At 36.1% G+C, this 16,427-nt stretch overlaps 2 protein-coding genes across 4 annotated transcripts in view; both read right to left on the reverse strand.

Annotated features, from left to right (window-relative positions):
* RFX3 (regulatory factor X3) overlaps positions 1-16,427 on the reverse strand; it is a 196,690-nt gene that overhangs the window by 89,992 nt on the left and 90,271 nt on the right. The gene's annotated exons all lie outside the window — the stretch shown is intronic.
* On the reverse strand, positions 5,786-8,830 carry LOC148115148 (uncharacterized). Its single transcript, XM_087886185.1, has 2 exons — positions 5,949-8,830; positions 5,786-5,835 (listed from the first exon to the last, which is right to left on the reverse strand). The coding sequence occupies exon 1, from the start codon at positions 8,192-8,194 to the stop codon at positions 6,971-6,973; it is 1,224 nt and encodes a 407-aa protein (XP_087742311.1). The 5' UTR covers positions 8,195-8,830; the 3' UTR covers positions 5,786-5,835; positions 5,949-6,970.

Here is a 16,427-nt window from a genome sequence, read left to right on the forward strand (position 1 = left end):
CTCCCCCTGGGGGTCGCCAGCCGACATTGTCTGGCCGACGGCACCCTGAGGAGGCCCTCTCTGTGCAAGTGTACTGGCCAGTGGGAGGCAGTTGGCGGCAGTTGACATTCTGGCTATTGTTTTCTGATTTCATTCTTCAAACAACTTCTTCAGTATTTTCATTTTTTAAAATTTTATTTTAGGAAATTTATATTGCTGCCTATTTGCACATGGCGACTCAAGACTGCTTACAAGAATTTTTATTGCTAGAACATTTTGCAGGTTTATAAATCCTCTATTTCAAAACATTAGTCCCTCTAGTGTCCAGTTTTTAAAAACCAAAATAGAAGCTATTTTCCAGAGAAGCTGATTGTTCTTTATAATTAATTTCAAAATCTTATTGGAAAAATGTCAACATTCCAATTTTAATACCTTTAGTCCATTTATAACTTTCTAATATCAAAATCATGTTTAGTTTCAGATTGTATAAGTTCTTAAATTTATGATTAAGTTTTTCTTTGATTTAGGATTAAAAACAAATTCACCCAGTGTTTTCAGGTTTGATGGTCTGATGCAGGGGTGAAATCTAAAATTTGTTACTACTGGTTCTGTGGACGTGGCTTGGTGGGGTATGGGGTAATGTGACTGGGTGGGTGTGGCCAACTTTTTTTTTTTTAACTTTTAAAAGCATTTTTTCTGCAACCTCTTCAGCCGAAGAGGTTGCAGAAAAAAAATGCTTTTAGAAGCCTCTGACGATCAGGCAACTCAGCTGGGATCGCCAGAGGCTTTTAAAGGCATTTTTTTTTCTACAGCCTCTTCAGCTGAAGAGGTTGCTGAAAAAAAATGCTTTTAAAAGCCTCTGATGATCCCAGCTGAGCTGTGCGATCATCAGAGGCTTTTTAAAAAGCTTTTAAAAGCATTTTTTCGGCTGAAGAGGTTGTAGAAAAAATGCTTTTAAAAGTAAAAAAACAGTCTCTGGGCACGGCTCAGCTGGGCATGGGGGGGGCGCAGGGATTTTTGCTACCGGTTCTTCGAACTACCCGCCGCCATCGCTACCGGATCAGGCGATCCAGTCTGAACCGGGAGCAATTCACCCCTGGTCTGATGGTCTCTAACAGCTTAAATGTAGTTAATGAGCAAATTCCAAAAGTGATTAGAAAGTGAGATTTGCGAATCTTTAAAAGTCTTCTTTGCGATTGTGAGCAAGATGACTAACCCAGTTGTCTTCCAGCACTCAAACCTCCTGTCCTGCAGTCTCCTCAAGAGAAGCAGCTGTGTGAGTACTGTACCCAATCTCACATCCTCCCCTTATCCAGAGAGGTTCCAAGGAACAGGTCTACTTATCAGTTTCTTGGTCTTTGCCATTGTCAGCAACTCTGCTTTTGCAGAGCGTTCTTCAGTTTGCTCTACTTACCCTCATTTCTCTGGAGTCAACCCATTCTAAAATTGCTTCCTTATTATATTTGTTGTGTAGGTATCTTCTTTATTCAAATATAAAATGCATTTCTCCACTACTCTGATGGCAGGATTGTGACTATTCCATGTAATAGTATTTAGAGATCAAAGGAATCAACTTCAGATCCATCTTGATCCAGTCACATATAACTGACAAAACCAAAGGAAGGCTAAATAATAGTAAAGTAAATAAAGTAAAAAATAATAGAAATTCACAACATTTTGACTGTGGATATCAAAGGGCCTCACTGTTCTCACTGTGAGAACTGGACACAGAACCACTGATTGGTTCAAAATTGAGAAAGGAATCCGGCAAGGCTGTATACTGTTGCCCTGTTTATTTAATTTATATGCAGAGCACATCATGAGAAAGGCGGGGCTAGATGAATCAAAAATTGGAATTAAGATTGCCGGGAGAAATATCAACAACCTCAGATATGCAGATGATACCATTTTAATGGCATAAAGTGAAGAGGAACTAAAGAGCCTCTTAATGCGGGTGAAGAAGGAGAGTGCAATAGTTGGCTTGAAACTCAACAGTAAGAAAACTAAGATCATGGCATCCGGCCCTCTCAATTCCTGGCAAATAGATGGGGAAGAAATGGAGGTAGTGACAGATTTTATTTTCCTGAGCTCCAAGATCACCGCAGATGGGGACTGCAGCCAAGAAATTAAAAGAAGCTTGCTTCAGGGGAGGAAAGCTATGGCAAATCTAGACAGCATACTGTCTGTGGGGTCCTTGGTAGTCTCTGAGCTTGTTTGTTTTCTTGCAGATGTTTCATTACCCAACTAGACTGTTTACCTAATGAAGGAACCACCAAGCTACAAATATTATCTTCTATTGGTATATAGCCATCTTTATGCAATGGAAGACTACAATGTAACTTCTTCCTCCTCTAGTTATGCAGACAAAATACTAATGACACTACTTGTTCACCATGCAACATATATTTTTATTGTATTACCCCTCTGGTACCAAAAAGCTTTATAGGATGACTCACAAAACAGCATTTGTTTTAATAGTACTATTACAGCTTACAGATACTCTCTTCATCTCATTCATTGAAAAGTGCCAAAACCTTTTATGTCATGTCATGTTTCCAACTGATGGGAACAGTTATGAAACCATTCAGCTTTCTGCTCTGCTTATCTCCAGACAGATGCCAACATGTATGATATGTTAAGCAAAGGTTGCAGGGGTATTTTATAAAGTGTTCCAAAATAATGGCTATTTAAATGTTCCAGCCTCTCTGCTGGAGATTACATCTGATAAGTGTATTCACATGAGTGGTGCCACCTGGAGAAATTTTTTTCCCAGGCAAAAAAAACTGACATTTTTTTCACACCCTTTAGGTTCAAGCACTAGCTTTTATTCAAGTATTACAAAAATATCTTTAAGGCTCATGTACTAGACCACTTTTAAAAACTCAGCATTGCTAGTACTTGGGAAAGAAAGTTTCACTGTCAATCATGTTCTCATCTGGAGCACAAAAAGGTTTTGTAGGTGTTCCTTGTTGTTTCCCTTTTCTGATCTGCAAGCAGCTAAAGCTAAATATTTTAAAGAAGTATAGAACTGAAAATGTATCTATATTGTGCAGTTAGAAAATGCTGAAAAGGGCATATTTATTTTTTAAAATGTGCATGTCATCAATTCCCATTTGGAAGAGACAGCTAATTAAGAAGCCCAGTTGGTCAACCATACATATCAATATTTCTAAAGGATAAAGTAAAACACTAAATAGTTCGCACTGCTTCTTTCTTCTATTTTGCGTGGGAAAGTCAATATAATCTATAATACTGATACAAAATGTAGATCCAACCAATCTGTTGTTTTTGGATGCTATGGACAACTGATAAAAAAGATTATGTTCTTTAATTTAAAACTTTTTATAATACACATAAATATGGACCACAAAGTATCTTGAGCATAGGGGTTGAATGTAACCATTCTTCTGCAAACCATTCTTCTCTTGAACAAGTGAACCCGGCTATAGTGCCATTCTTATGATAGGCCAAAACCTGTTTTCACAGAATTGCTGACAAGTGAGCGGAACTAGCTCTGCATGTTCTCAGTGTCACATAATTTGATGCATATTTCCTTGATAAATGGAATTTCTATTTAATCAATATGAACAATAGTTATTCTTTAAGAGGGAAAGATTTAACCTTCAGAAAACATCCAAGCTGATGGTAGCCATTGTCACATATCCTTTCTTTTGTGGAAGTCCTTTTAGTATTCTTCCTTTCTTCAAAATTAAAGGGTCAAAAGATGGACTCTTTTTATGAATCCCTCTTTTCATCCAGTCTTCCACAAACCCCAATTCCCCAAGCTACTAAAGACAGCAATCACCATTATTAGAGAATTTAATTAACAAAGTATATTGGATCTCAATTCTATTGGCTTCATGGATGATGATATTATCAGCAGTTCAGACTGAATGTGGCATTTTTATCCAATTATTTATTATTATTTTCCCATTTAGCCTACATGACCTGCAATTTCGTGAATGTCTCCCAACAAAGTTTGGTTCTGTTTAGCTTTACAAAGTCAACCATGTGCCATATTGCTAGGCTGATAAGATGTAGAAAAAAAATTTTTTTATTGCAAAAGTTTTACAATTACATTTTCACCCCTTTTCCCCCCCCGCCTCCCCCCCAAACTTCCCGACCTCCCTAACCCTCCCCTCCCCCCAGACTTCCCTATAATATATTCATACTCATAAAAAACCCTTAATATAACACTTATATGTAAACTTGAACCCCTCCCTCCCCTGTGTAATTTTTCTCTTTACCTCATTACATTAAAATATTTCCACTACATTACATTATTTTCAAATAAAAGCTATTTGATACTTTCTAGTTTGATATTTGTTCTGAACATATTCTATCCACCTTTTCCATTCCCACTCATAAGTCTCTTGTGAACAGTCTTTTAAATATGCTGAAATCTTCGCCATCTCTGCAAAACTGGCCAGCTTCAAAGTCCATTCCTCAATAGTGGGCAAAGCTTCATTCTTCCAATATTTACCTATCAACAATCTTGCTGCTGTTATCATATACAATATCAATTTTGTTTCACCCAATGTAAAACCCTTAACTATACCCAATAAAAACAGTTGTGGAGAAAATTGAATTTTTTTCTTCAAAACATTCTGCATGACCCACCAAATTTTTATCCAAAAAGCCTTAACTTTCCTACAGGTCCACCAAACATGATAATACGTAGCATCCAAACATTCACATCTCCAACATTTTGGCTGAACATTAGGGTACATACATGACAACTTTTTGGGATCTAAATGCCATCTATAAAACATTTTGTAGAAATTTTCCCTCAGATTCTGCGACTGTGTAAATTTAACATTCTGAACCCAAATTTTTTCCCATGTTTCCAGCATCACTGGTTCTTCAAAATTCTGTGCCCACTTAATCATACAGTCTTTAACTAATTCAGTTTCTGAATCTCTTTCTAGCAAAACATTATAAAGCCTTTTGATATGCATTGGACCTTTCTCTCTTATATGTCTAACCAATTCTTCCTCATGCAACATAATACCAGTTTTTTGGTCCTCTTTCCATCTCAATTGTAATTGATTATACTGTAACCAAGTTAAATTAATCCCTTCGTCCAACAGTGTCTGCAATGTCTTCAGCTGCCATCTGCCCGCATCTGTAAAAAGAACCTCTTTATATAAACCCCCCCCCGAGTGACATTATATTTGTATTCCACAAACTATGACCAAGATCCAGCCATAGCGGTATTTTATAATCCCATTTGAGTCGGTGCTTCTTCCAAACTCTCATCAAAGAATCTCTAAATATATGACTTTTAAATACTTTATCTACTTTGTCGTCGTAAAATAAGTAAGCATGCCATCCAAATTCAAGATCAAAACTTTCTGCGTTCAATATTCCAGTCTTTTTCCTTCCAAACCAATCACTTGTTAAGGTTAAAGCTGCTGCATCATAATATAGCTGTAGGTTTGGAAGTTTAAGACCTCCCCTTTCTGGAACATCTTGCATAATTTTCAATTTCACTCTCGGCTTCTTCTCGTTCCAGACAAACTTATTCACTCCAGATTGCCAAACTTTCAATTGTTTATCACTTTTAAGCACCGGAATCATTTGAAACAAAAAAAGAAATCTTGGCAAAATATTCATCTTAACTGCTGCTATTCTTCCAAGTAGAGACAGCTGCAGTTTTTTCCAAGTCTCCATATCTTTCTGCACCTCTCGCCACAACACCTCATAGTTATTTTGAAACAATTTCATATTTGATTCTGCAACCTGAACTCCTAGATATTTTACCTTAGGTACAGTCTCAAAACCTGCCCTCCTTTCTTTTTTTTTTTTTTATTGAAAAGGTTTTCAAATACAAATTTTTCCCCCTTTTTCCCCCCCCTCCCCCCCCTCCCTAACCCCCCCTCCCCACCCTTCCCCCCCTGTGACTTCTTCGTAACAAAAAAAAACCCTAATTCATAACAGATTACTTACTCCCTCCTCAAAATACTGACCTTTACTTACTAAAAGTATTATAAATCCCCCTTTATCCATACATTTCAGAAAAGAAGAAGAGAAAAAAAAAACAAAAAAAAAAACAAACACATTATACTATAACTATTATAAAATAACTTCTAATTTAGCATAATAGTGTTTTATATCTATGCATTATTGCAACAATTCAAAACCACCTTCCACTTTAAAACTATACAATAAGTCCTACTTTAATAACATTTCAAAGCGGGCTCCCCATAAAATCTAATTTAACATTTATTCCACTCTATCCATTTCCTCCATTCCCCTAAATGTATCACTTAAAAATCCCTTTTCTTAAACTAATCAGTCTGTAGCTAGCTTATTCACCCACTGTCTTACAAATTTACCATACACAACAATTCTTGATATCTTTAATTCACTGCCCACACTACTTAAAAATATATATATATATATATTCCATTATATCTAAATAAAAAAAGAAAAGACAATAACTTTAAATTTATAGTCCATATAATATCTTCTTGAAGTCTTTCCACTGGATTGTTAAAACCAACATCCATAATAGGGTGACATAGCTTGCGGATGCAACAGTTTATTCAAGATCTCCAATCATATCTGCCCCCATCAGTAGTAAACATCTTCTTATATATATAAAAGTAAAAACAACCACCCGAGTGACATTATAATTATATTCCATATAATAATAATTGTGGGTTTCATCAGGATTATTAATTTCCATCATCGTATTGGGTAACAACCCGATCTTCTGCATGTCCCAATGTGATTCTCTTGCCTTATAATTCAAGATAATTATAATATATTTATCAACACAAAAAGAAGTTTCAAAGTAGATAATTCAAAACCATCAATTTGAGGCTCTTTCCATGTCCCAAAATTACGGCAATGCAGAGATCTGCCACTATCCTCAGGATGATATTGACCAATATGTCGCCTCCTCTATGTTTTCACATAATCATTCATATTTTAAAATCACTGGCTTCACTGTTGCTTGGGTTAGAAATTTCTATTTTTGTACAACCTATTTCTTTTTTTGTTTTCTTTTTGTGGGTTTGACCTCCATCCTAATTTTTTGTGTCTCGCATTTCTTTTTTATCCCTTGTATATCCTCTAATTGGTTTCCATGCTTGTCCTTGCCTTGATAAGTCATCACATTAAAATCAGATGGCACTTCTCTCAAATTTGTAGATAATCCAGCTGGGGTATCCGATAAATCCAAAGGCAATTTATCTGGTACAGTCTCTGTCTTTAGTTCCAGCTCCTTCTGCTTATCCTGTATTATATCTGAAGACGTTAAATTCATTTTCAACCTATTTTGATAAAATTCTTCCGCTCTTTCAACAGTATTTAACTGGTATCTTTCTCCTTGATATCTCAATATAATACCAACTGGGACGTCCCACCGGAATTGAATATTTCTCCTTTTTAACTCAGACACCAGAAAGCCAAATTTCTTCCTTTCCATTAATATCTTAGGTGGGAGTTCCTTGTAAATCCAAATCTTTCTTCCATACAATTGCAAATTAGAATTGAAGGAATTTTGCACAATTTTATTCCTAAATTCTTTATCTGAAAAATAGATTACCACATCTCTAGGCAATTGCCTTTGCTTGGCAGTCCAGGAGTTTATTCGATAAGCTCTGTCAATCCTACAAAACACTTCCTCAGGTTGAATCTTTAAAATCCCAGCTAGAAATTCAGAAGATATTTTCCTTAAGTCATCTCTGTTATTTTCCTGCAAACCTCTAAGTCTTATTGCATATTCTGTGAAATTATATTGTATCTTTAGAACCTCTTTTTGAATCCTCTGTTGCAGATATTCTACATTACCAGACTTTTGGTCAGCATCCATTTTAAATTTTTCTTCTGAACTATAATCCTGAATATTTAACAAATCATTTTCAATTTTTTGAATTCTATTGTCCAATTTATCTTGAATTTCATCCATTTTTGACTCTAGTAAATTAGTATTTGTATCCAACCGAATCATGAATTCTGACAATTTTAAAATTTTTTGCAGCAAAAAGTCAAACTTGGATTTCACCAATTCCTTAGTTTCCTGCTTAAATTTTTCAAGTTGCTGATTCACAATCTCATCCCTTCTTTCAATCTCCTCTAAGAGAAATTCTATTATATTAAAATCAGGTTTCTGGGACTGAAGAGTTAAAACTTGTTCCTTTAAATTCTTAGTGGGGGAATCCCCCCCACCTATTTGTTTGTCTGACTTCACAAGCCTCAGTGCCATGTTTCCGCCTAAGCAGGCTTTGTTAGAAGAAGAAAAAAAAAAAAACAAGACAAAAGACTTCCAGCCAGCAACACTCAAGCCTCCAGGGAAAAAAGAGAAAAATAAAAACAGGAGCGGAGTTTTGTCTACAAATGTAGCCAGTGGTATTTATTCCGCTACATTGTAATAATAAAAAGCGGAAGAACTTTCCCTCTCAAACTCTTCTCCAGCCGCAGCAGACACCATTTTAAAAAGAAACTTTTTTCCTCTTTCTCTTCCTCTATTCTCTTAAGTAATTTTTAAAAGATAAGTAAAATACTTGCGCTTCAGTATTACAGGTCCAGCTCACATTTTCTTTGAGTAATCTGTCAAATTCGCAGGCTTGCTTTTGACGCCTGGCTCTGCATTAGCAGAGGTCTCCCAAAGCCCGGAGCAGCGGCTGGGGATATGGGGCATCTCATCCGCTCCATCCCAAAAGTAAAAGAAAAACTTTTGGGACTCTGCAGAGAGTTCTACCCACCCCTGCCGGCTCTATCTCCGTTTCCTCATGGGAACGGAGTTTTTTCGAGCCGCCGTTCCGTTGTGAAGGCGGCTCTGACAGGCAGTGGAAGCTGACGATCCCAAAGGAACGTCTGGCGGCGGCCAGCAGCAAACAGGAAGTCAACCTGCCCTCCTTTCAAGCTCATGTTTACGATCTTGTGTCATGTTTTTAGCTATCATTTTAGTCTTTTTTGGATTCAATCTAAAACCTGAAACTTTACCATAGTCTTGTATAATGTCCTTCATCAAGATTATTGATTCCATTGGTTGTGATAAGGTAACAACCAGATCATCTGCAAATGCCTTCTCTTGAACAAGTGAACCCGGCTATAGTGCCATTCTTATGATAGGCCAAAACCTGTTTTCACAGAATTGCTGACAAGTGAGCGGAACTAGCTCTGCATGTTCTCAGTGTCACATAATTTGATGCATATTTCCTTGATAAATGGAATTTCTATTTAATCAATATGAACAATAGTTATTCTTTAAGAGGGAAAGATTTAACCTTCAGAAAACATCCAAGCTGATGGTAGCCATTGTCACATATCCTTTCTTTTGTGGAAGTCCTTTTAGTATTCTTCCTTTCTTCAAAATTAAAGGGTCAAAAGATGGACTCTTTTTATGAATCCCTCTTTTCATCCAGTCTTCCACAAACCCCAATTCCCCAAGCTACTAAAGACAGCAATCACCATTATTAGAGAATTTAATTAACAAAGTATATTGGATCTCAATTCTATTGGCTTCATGGATGATGATATTATCAGCAGTTCAGACTGAATGTGGCATTTTTATCCAATTATTTATTATTATTTTCCCATTTAGCCTACATGACCTGCAATTTCGTGAATGTCTCCCAACAAAGTTTGGTTCTGTTTAGCTTTACAAAGTCAACCATGTGCCATATTGCTAGGCTGATAAGATGTAGAAAAAAATTTTTTTTATTGCAAAAGTTTTACAATTACATTTTCACCCCTTTTCCCCCCCCCGCCTCCCCCCCAAACTTCCCGACCTCCCTAACCCTCCCCTCCCCCCAGACTTCCCTATAATATATTCATACTCATAAAAAACCCTTAATATAACACTTATATGTAAACTTGAACCCCTCCCTCCCCTGTGTAATTTTTCTCTTTACCTCATTACATTAAAATATTTCCACTACATTACATTATTTTCAAATAAAAGCTATTTGATACTTTCTAGTTTGATATTTGTTCTGAACATATTCTATCCACCTTTTCCATTCCCACTCATAAGTCTCTTGTGAACAGTCTTTTAAATATGCTGAAATCTTCGCCATCTCTGCAAAACTGGCCAGCTTCAAAGTCCATTCCTCAATAGTGGGCAAAGCTTCATTCTTCCAATATTTACCTATCAACAATCTTGCTGCTGTTATCATATACAATATCAATTTTGTTTCACCCAATGTAAAACCCTTAACTATACCCAATAAAAACAGTTGTGGAGAAAATTGAATTTTTTTCTTCAAAACATTCTGCATGACCCACCAAATTTTTATCCAAAAAGCCTTAACTTTCCTACAGGTCCACCAAACATGATAATACGTAGCATCCAAACATTCACATCTCCAACATTTTGGCTGAACATTAGGGTACATACATGACAACTTTTTGGGATCTAAATGCCATCTATAAAACATTTTGTAGAAATTTTCCCTCAGATTCTGCGACTGTGTAAATTTAACATTCTGAACCCAAATTTTTTCCCATGTTTCCAGCATCACTGGTTCTTCAAAATTCTGTGCCCACTTAATCATACAGTCTTTAACTAATTCAGTTTCTGAATCTCTTTCTAGCAAAACATTATAAAGCCTTTTGATATGCATTGGACCTTTCTCTCTTATATGTCTAACCAATTCTTCCTCATGCAACATAATACCAGTTTTTTGGTCCTCTTTCCATCTCAATTGTAATTGATTATACTGTAACCAAGTTAAATTAATCCCTTCGTCCAACAGTGTCTGCAATGTCTTCAGCTGCCATCTGCCCGCATCTGTAAAAAGAACCTCTTTATATAAAACCCCCCCGAGTGACATTATATTTGTATTCCACAAACTATGACCAAGATCCAGCCATAGCGGTATTTTATAATCCCATTTGAGTCGGTGCTTCTTCCAAACTCTCATCAAAGAATCTCTAAGTATATGACTTTTAAATACTTTATCTACTTTGTCGTCGTAAAATAAGTAAGCATGCCATCCAAATTCAAGATCAAAACTTTCTGCGTTCAATATTCCAGTCTTTTTCCTTCCAAACCAATCACTTGTTAAGGTTAAAGCTGCTGCATCATAATATAGCTGTAGGTTTGGAAGTTTAAGACCTCCCCTTTCTGGAACATCTTGCATAATTTTCAATTTCACTCTCGGCTTCTTCTCGTTCCAGACAAACTTATTCACTCCAGATTGCCAAACTTTCAATTGTTTATCACTTTTAAGCACCGGAATCATTTGAAACAAAAAAAGAAATCTTGGCAAAATATTCATCTTAACTGCTGCTATTCTTCCAAGTAGAGACAGCTGCAGTTTTTTCCAAGTCTCCATATCTTTCTGCACCTCTCGCCACAACACCTCATAGTTATTTTGAAACAATTTCATATTTGATTCTGCAACCTGAACTCCTAGATATTTTACCTTAGGTACAGTCTCAAAACCTGCCCTCCTTTCAAGCTCATGTTTACGATCTTGTGTCATGTTTTTAGCTATCATTTTAGTCTTTTTTGGATTCAATCTAAAACCTGAAACTTTACCATAGTCTTGTATAATGTCCTTCATCAAGATTATTGATTCCATTGGTTGTGATAGGGTAACAACCAGATCATCTGCAAATGCCTTTATTCTGTAATCCTCTTGCCTAATCTTTATACCTTTCAAGATATTAGAGTCCCGTATTGTATTTAGCAAGACTTCTAGTGTTAAAATAAATAAAAGTGGGGACAACGGACATCCTTGTCTTGTTCCTTTTTCAATTTTAAACTCTGTTGTCAGACTTCCATTAATAATGATCTGTGCCTTTTGCTCTTGATAAATTGCCGAAATCGCCTGTATAAATTGATCCCCAAAATCCATCTTTTTCAAAGTCTTTAATAGAAAATTCCAATCCACTCTGTCAAAGGCCTTCTCTGCATCCAAAAAGACCAGCACTGCAGGGATCTGTTTATTCTTCTCAAGATATTCCAATAAATCTATTACTTGTCTTACATTGTCCTTCATATATCTACCCTCGATAAATCCCGCTTGATCATCATGAATCACCTTTTGAATTACTGGCATCAACCTGTTGGCTAGTACTTTCGCAAAAATTTTATAATCTGTATTCAAAAGAGATATTGGTCTATAGTTCTCTGGTTTTTTAGGACCGATTTGTTCTTTTGGTATCAAAGATATGTAAGCTGTTGTCCATGATGGGGGTATTTTACCCCCTTGCTGAATATTGCAAAATAAATCTCTAAGTTGTTCCACCATTTCAGCTTGCAAAGTTTTGTAATACACTGCAGTCAAGCCATCCGTACCAGGAGCTTTGGCTGTTTTTAACTGTTTAATTGCTACTATTATCTCCTCCTCTGTTATAGGATAATTCATTCTTTCCTTTTGTTGATCAGTAATTTTTGTAACTCTTTTATCGTTTAAATATTTTTCTATAAGTCCATTCTGCACCTCCTCTTTAGCATATAATTTAGTATAATAGTCCACAAAAGCTTCTTTAATTAATTTTTGTTGAAAGATTTCTTTCCCTCCAATATCAATACTATCAATAGTCCGTATACTTTGTTTTTTCCTCAATGTGTAAGCCAACCATCTGCCCGGTTTATTAGCGTTACAAAATGTATTATGCTTCGCATATTGTAAGTTCGTTGCAACTTGTTCCGCCATAAGCATTTGAAATTGGTCTTTCAAAAGTTTTATAGCACTACGTATTCTTTCATCTGTTGGATTTTTAATAAGTAACTCTTCTTTTTTCTTTATTTCTATTTCCAATTCAGATCTTTTCTTTTGTCAGAACAGTCTATGTTTAGAGTTCATGTAGATAAGTACCCCTCTCATATAAGCTTTACTTGCATCCCACACAATTTCAATTGGGGTACCTTTATTCAAATTTATTTCAAAAAATTCTTTCAAATGCTTTTTAAGTTCTGTTGTATTTTTTTCATATCTAAACAAATTCTCATTTAATCTCCAAGAACGTCTCTCAACCTTGTCCATCTCAATTTCTATCCATACTGGGCTATGGTCAGTCAAAGTTCTTGGAAAAATCTTTGTTCTTTTTGTCTTAACAAGTAAATCATCTGTCAACAAAATAAAGTCAATCCTAGAGAAGGATCTGTGTCTGTCAGAATAAAAAGTATAGTCCAATTCTTTTGAATTATGTATTCTCCAAACATCTTTTAGTTCCATATCTTCTTTCATGTCAAAAAAGGTCTGTGGTAATCTGATTCTAGACTTTGCCAAACTCTTTTTATCTAATTTAGAATCAATTACTCCATTCCAGTCTCCCATAATTAAAATAGATCTGTAATCCCATTGCAATATTTTAGTATGTAACATCTTATAGAAATAGTCCTGTTGTTGATTGGGAGCATAAATCCCAATCAGAAGAATTTGGCCATTTGCGGTAGACAATTCAATTGCTACAAACCTACCATCTTCATCTGTTTCTATAACTTTAGCTGTTAACTTTTTATTAACATAAATTACCACTCCATTCTTTTTTTGCGAAGTTGAAGATATAAAATGTGTTCCTAGTTTGGAGTTTATCAAATATTTTTGATCTTGAGTTGTGATATGCGTTTCTTGTAAACAAATTATATCATTATTAAATTGTTTCAAATATGTAAATAATTTCTTCCTTTTCTGTGCTGAATTCAACCCATTAACATTCCAGGATAAACACCTAAACATCATCAGCCTCTTTCTGGAGCAAAGAGCAAAATAATTGAAGATCATCCGAAATCTTCGATCTCGCTCCTCCCATAACTCCAATCTCTTGTGCAGTACTCTTATCTGCCTCCTTGTCTTGTCTTTCCTGTTGTTGTTGTTGCTTTTGTTTAAGTAACTTAGCTTGAGCTCGAGTTATACGTTGATCCTTAACTTCAATCATCCGAACCGGGTCCAAGATTGGAGAAGATTCCAGCAAAGGCTCATCCAGAAAACCTCCTTCTGCACCTTGCACTTCTTCTAATTCCTGCTTAGACTGTTCTTGCAGTTCTCGTTGAGGTTGCTTCTCTTCACTCTCTTTAATCTCCAAAACTGTAGATGTACGTGGAGATGGTGTTCTTTCCTTAAGAATAGTAGTGTAGAAGTGCTGTGCCTTCTCCACGGTATTCAAACGATATCTTTCTCCCTTGTATCTGAAAATTATGCCAACTGGTGCGTCCCACCGGAAAGATATCTGTAAATTTTGCAATTCCTTAACAAGAAAGCCAAATTCTTTTCTAGCTTTCAGCATTTTAGGAGGTAATTCTTTATAAATTCCAATTCGTGAACCCCCCACTTGTACAGAAGTGTAAAAGGATTTTTGCAGGATATCGTTTCTTATTTCTCTATCTGTAAAATATATGACTACGTCTCTAGGTAATTGTCTTTGTCTGGCCACCCAAGAGTTCACTCTGTAAATTTTGTCTATTTTGTGAAAAACCACATCTGGATTAACTTGTAAAATCTTAGCCAGGGCCTCAGAACAAACTTGTCTCAAATCCTGTCTTTCCTCCTCTCGAATTCCTCGAAGCCGTATAGCAAACTCCATTGCCCTGAATTGTATCATGACAATCTCGTCTTCAACTCTCTGCATTTTATTGTCAACATCAGCAATTTTATAATCATTGTCTTTCATCTTAACATTAACTTCTGATTTAAGTTCTTCAACTTTAAAATCAACTTTCCCAATAAATTCTGCCAGGCCAGATGCCACTTCTGATATTTTTTTGGTCACCTTGTTTTGATTCTGTTTCACCATATCTTTAACTTCATTAATTTCCTGCATAAATTCCTGGTGTGATTTTTGAAGTTTATCATCTATCCCCTGATGTGATTTTTGAAGTTTATCATCTATCTCCTGTTGAGATTTTTGAAATTTATCATCCAAAGTTTTAGAAATAAATTCTTTTAAATCTCCCACATCAAATTCTTTTTTCTGAGTCTGTAACTGTTGAGCAGGGGGAAACTGCGTTTCATGTTTGTGTGTGGGGGATCCCCCCCCTGTTGCCTTCCCTTCCTGCTTCTTTGAAGTCATTCTGCCACGTAGGCTAGTTTTTCTGAAGAGGGAAGTTCCTTTTCCTTTCCCTCCTGGACAAAGACTTCTAAAAAAGTCCCCCAGATTTAATCAAATAAAACTGAAGTAAAACAAAGTCAAATTTTTAGAAAAAGAAATTTTTCCTTTAGATAAAGCAACTTTGTAGCAGCTCTGTAGCTTTATAGCAAAGCAGGAAGGCTTCACAAATCCACTTTCACTAGCTCGTTAACTCAAATGCTGGGCGCCATATTTTTTCAAATCACTTTCACTCACTCACTTTCTCTTTTGATTTAAAAAGTCAACAAAGCACTAATACTTGCAATTTTCAAGTTTCTGGATTCAAGTTGGTATTTCCGCTGTTTGTTAGGGTTAATTCCTTTCACTTTAAAAGTTTGCTGCTGCCGGCTTGTTCTGCTGAAGGCAGAATCGTCCCACGCCGCCCGGAGTCTCCGCAGGTTGGGAGGGAGCCGCGCCTGTTTTCTCCCCCAGAAGCAATTCCCTGGGGGGGTTACAGGGGCTCAACCTGTGCCCTGCTGTCTCTGCTCCTACAATCTTCAAGATTTCGGAGTTTTCGAGCCACTCCTCGTTCGCGGGGCGGCTCTACAGGCGGCGGGGCTGGCGGTCTTTAAAAAATCACCGCCGTCGCCGAAGCTTGCAAACCGGAAGTCCAAGATGTAGAACATTTTAAAATTAGGTAGAAGGTTCACTGTAGCAATAGATTTCCAAGTTGCCCTTATATTGGCTACAAACCCGTCAAGGTAATTAGAAATCTTTTAAAAGTAAGAATGTGTCAACTTTTCATTATCTTCTGTTGTAGTGTTCCAGAAAAACTCAGCTACACCATATTGTATTCCTTATTACCCTTAACTTTGCTCAGCACTTTCTATTGATAACAACTTAAATAATATACTAATAAAAGGGAATTGCCAGAATTATTAGAACAAAATTTTTGCAGGCCCAAAGCATAGCCTGTCTAGTCATCTTGAATCAAACCACCAGACTGACTCAGTTTTAAAATAATATGAGAGCTATTTATATTTACCTGAGTAGCATCTGGCTGATCTTATCTGGATTGTGCAAGGTTATCCCTTGTAAATTTTTGAGTGGGAGCCGATCAAGTATTACTAAGAGCTATGAGCTAGATTAAGAAGTTGAAAAACAGAAGCAAACCATATCCATATCCTTTTTGCCATTAATATTACTATACCCAGAATTTCATCCTGACTTATAGGGTACTGCACTTTAAGACAATTTACCCAAAGGAAAAAGTCCTTAAAATTACTCTTCTAATTTAACTGGAAATTGTTGTATGAGTTTTATCATTGTTAATCAGTGCTTCCTTTTGAGAAATATAGGAATAGCAAATATTAAACTTACTTGTAGGAGATTTTTATTCTACTTTCTTTATAGTTTGAATCAGAGAAGGTCGGTCAAAAGTTCTTTACAATGTTTAAGTTAAATTCTACCATAAA

This window comes from Pantherophis guttatus, chromosome 2 (genome assembly GCF_059756535.1).
Source record: "Pantherophis guttatus breed Tessera chromosome 2, ASM5975653v1, whole genome shotgun sequence".
In the NCBI taxonomy this organism is placed as follows: domain Eukaryota; kingdom Metazoa; phylum Chordata; class Lepidosauria; order Squamata; family Colubridae; genus Pantherophis; species Pantherophis guttatus.

Bases quoted from the DNA above. Each gene is read 5' to 3' on its own strand.
- LOC148115148 (XM_087886185.1), bottom strand. From the start codon at position 8,194: ATGGCACTGAGGCTTGTGAAGTCAGACAAACAAATAGGTGGGGGGGAT.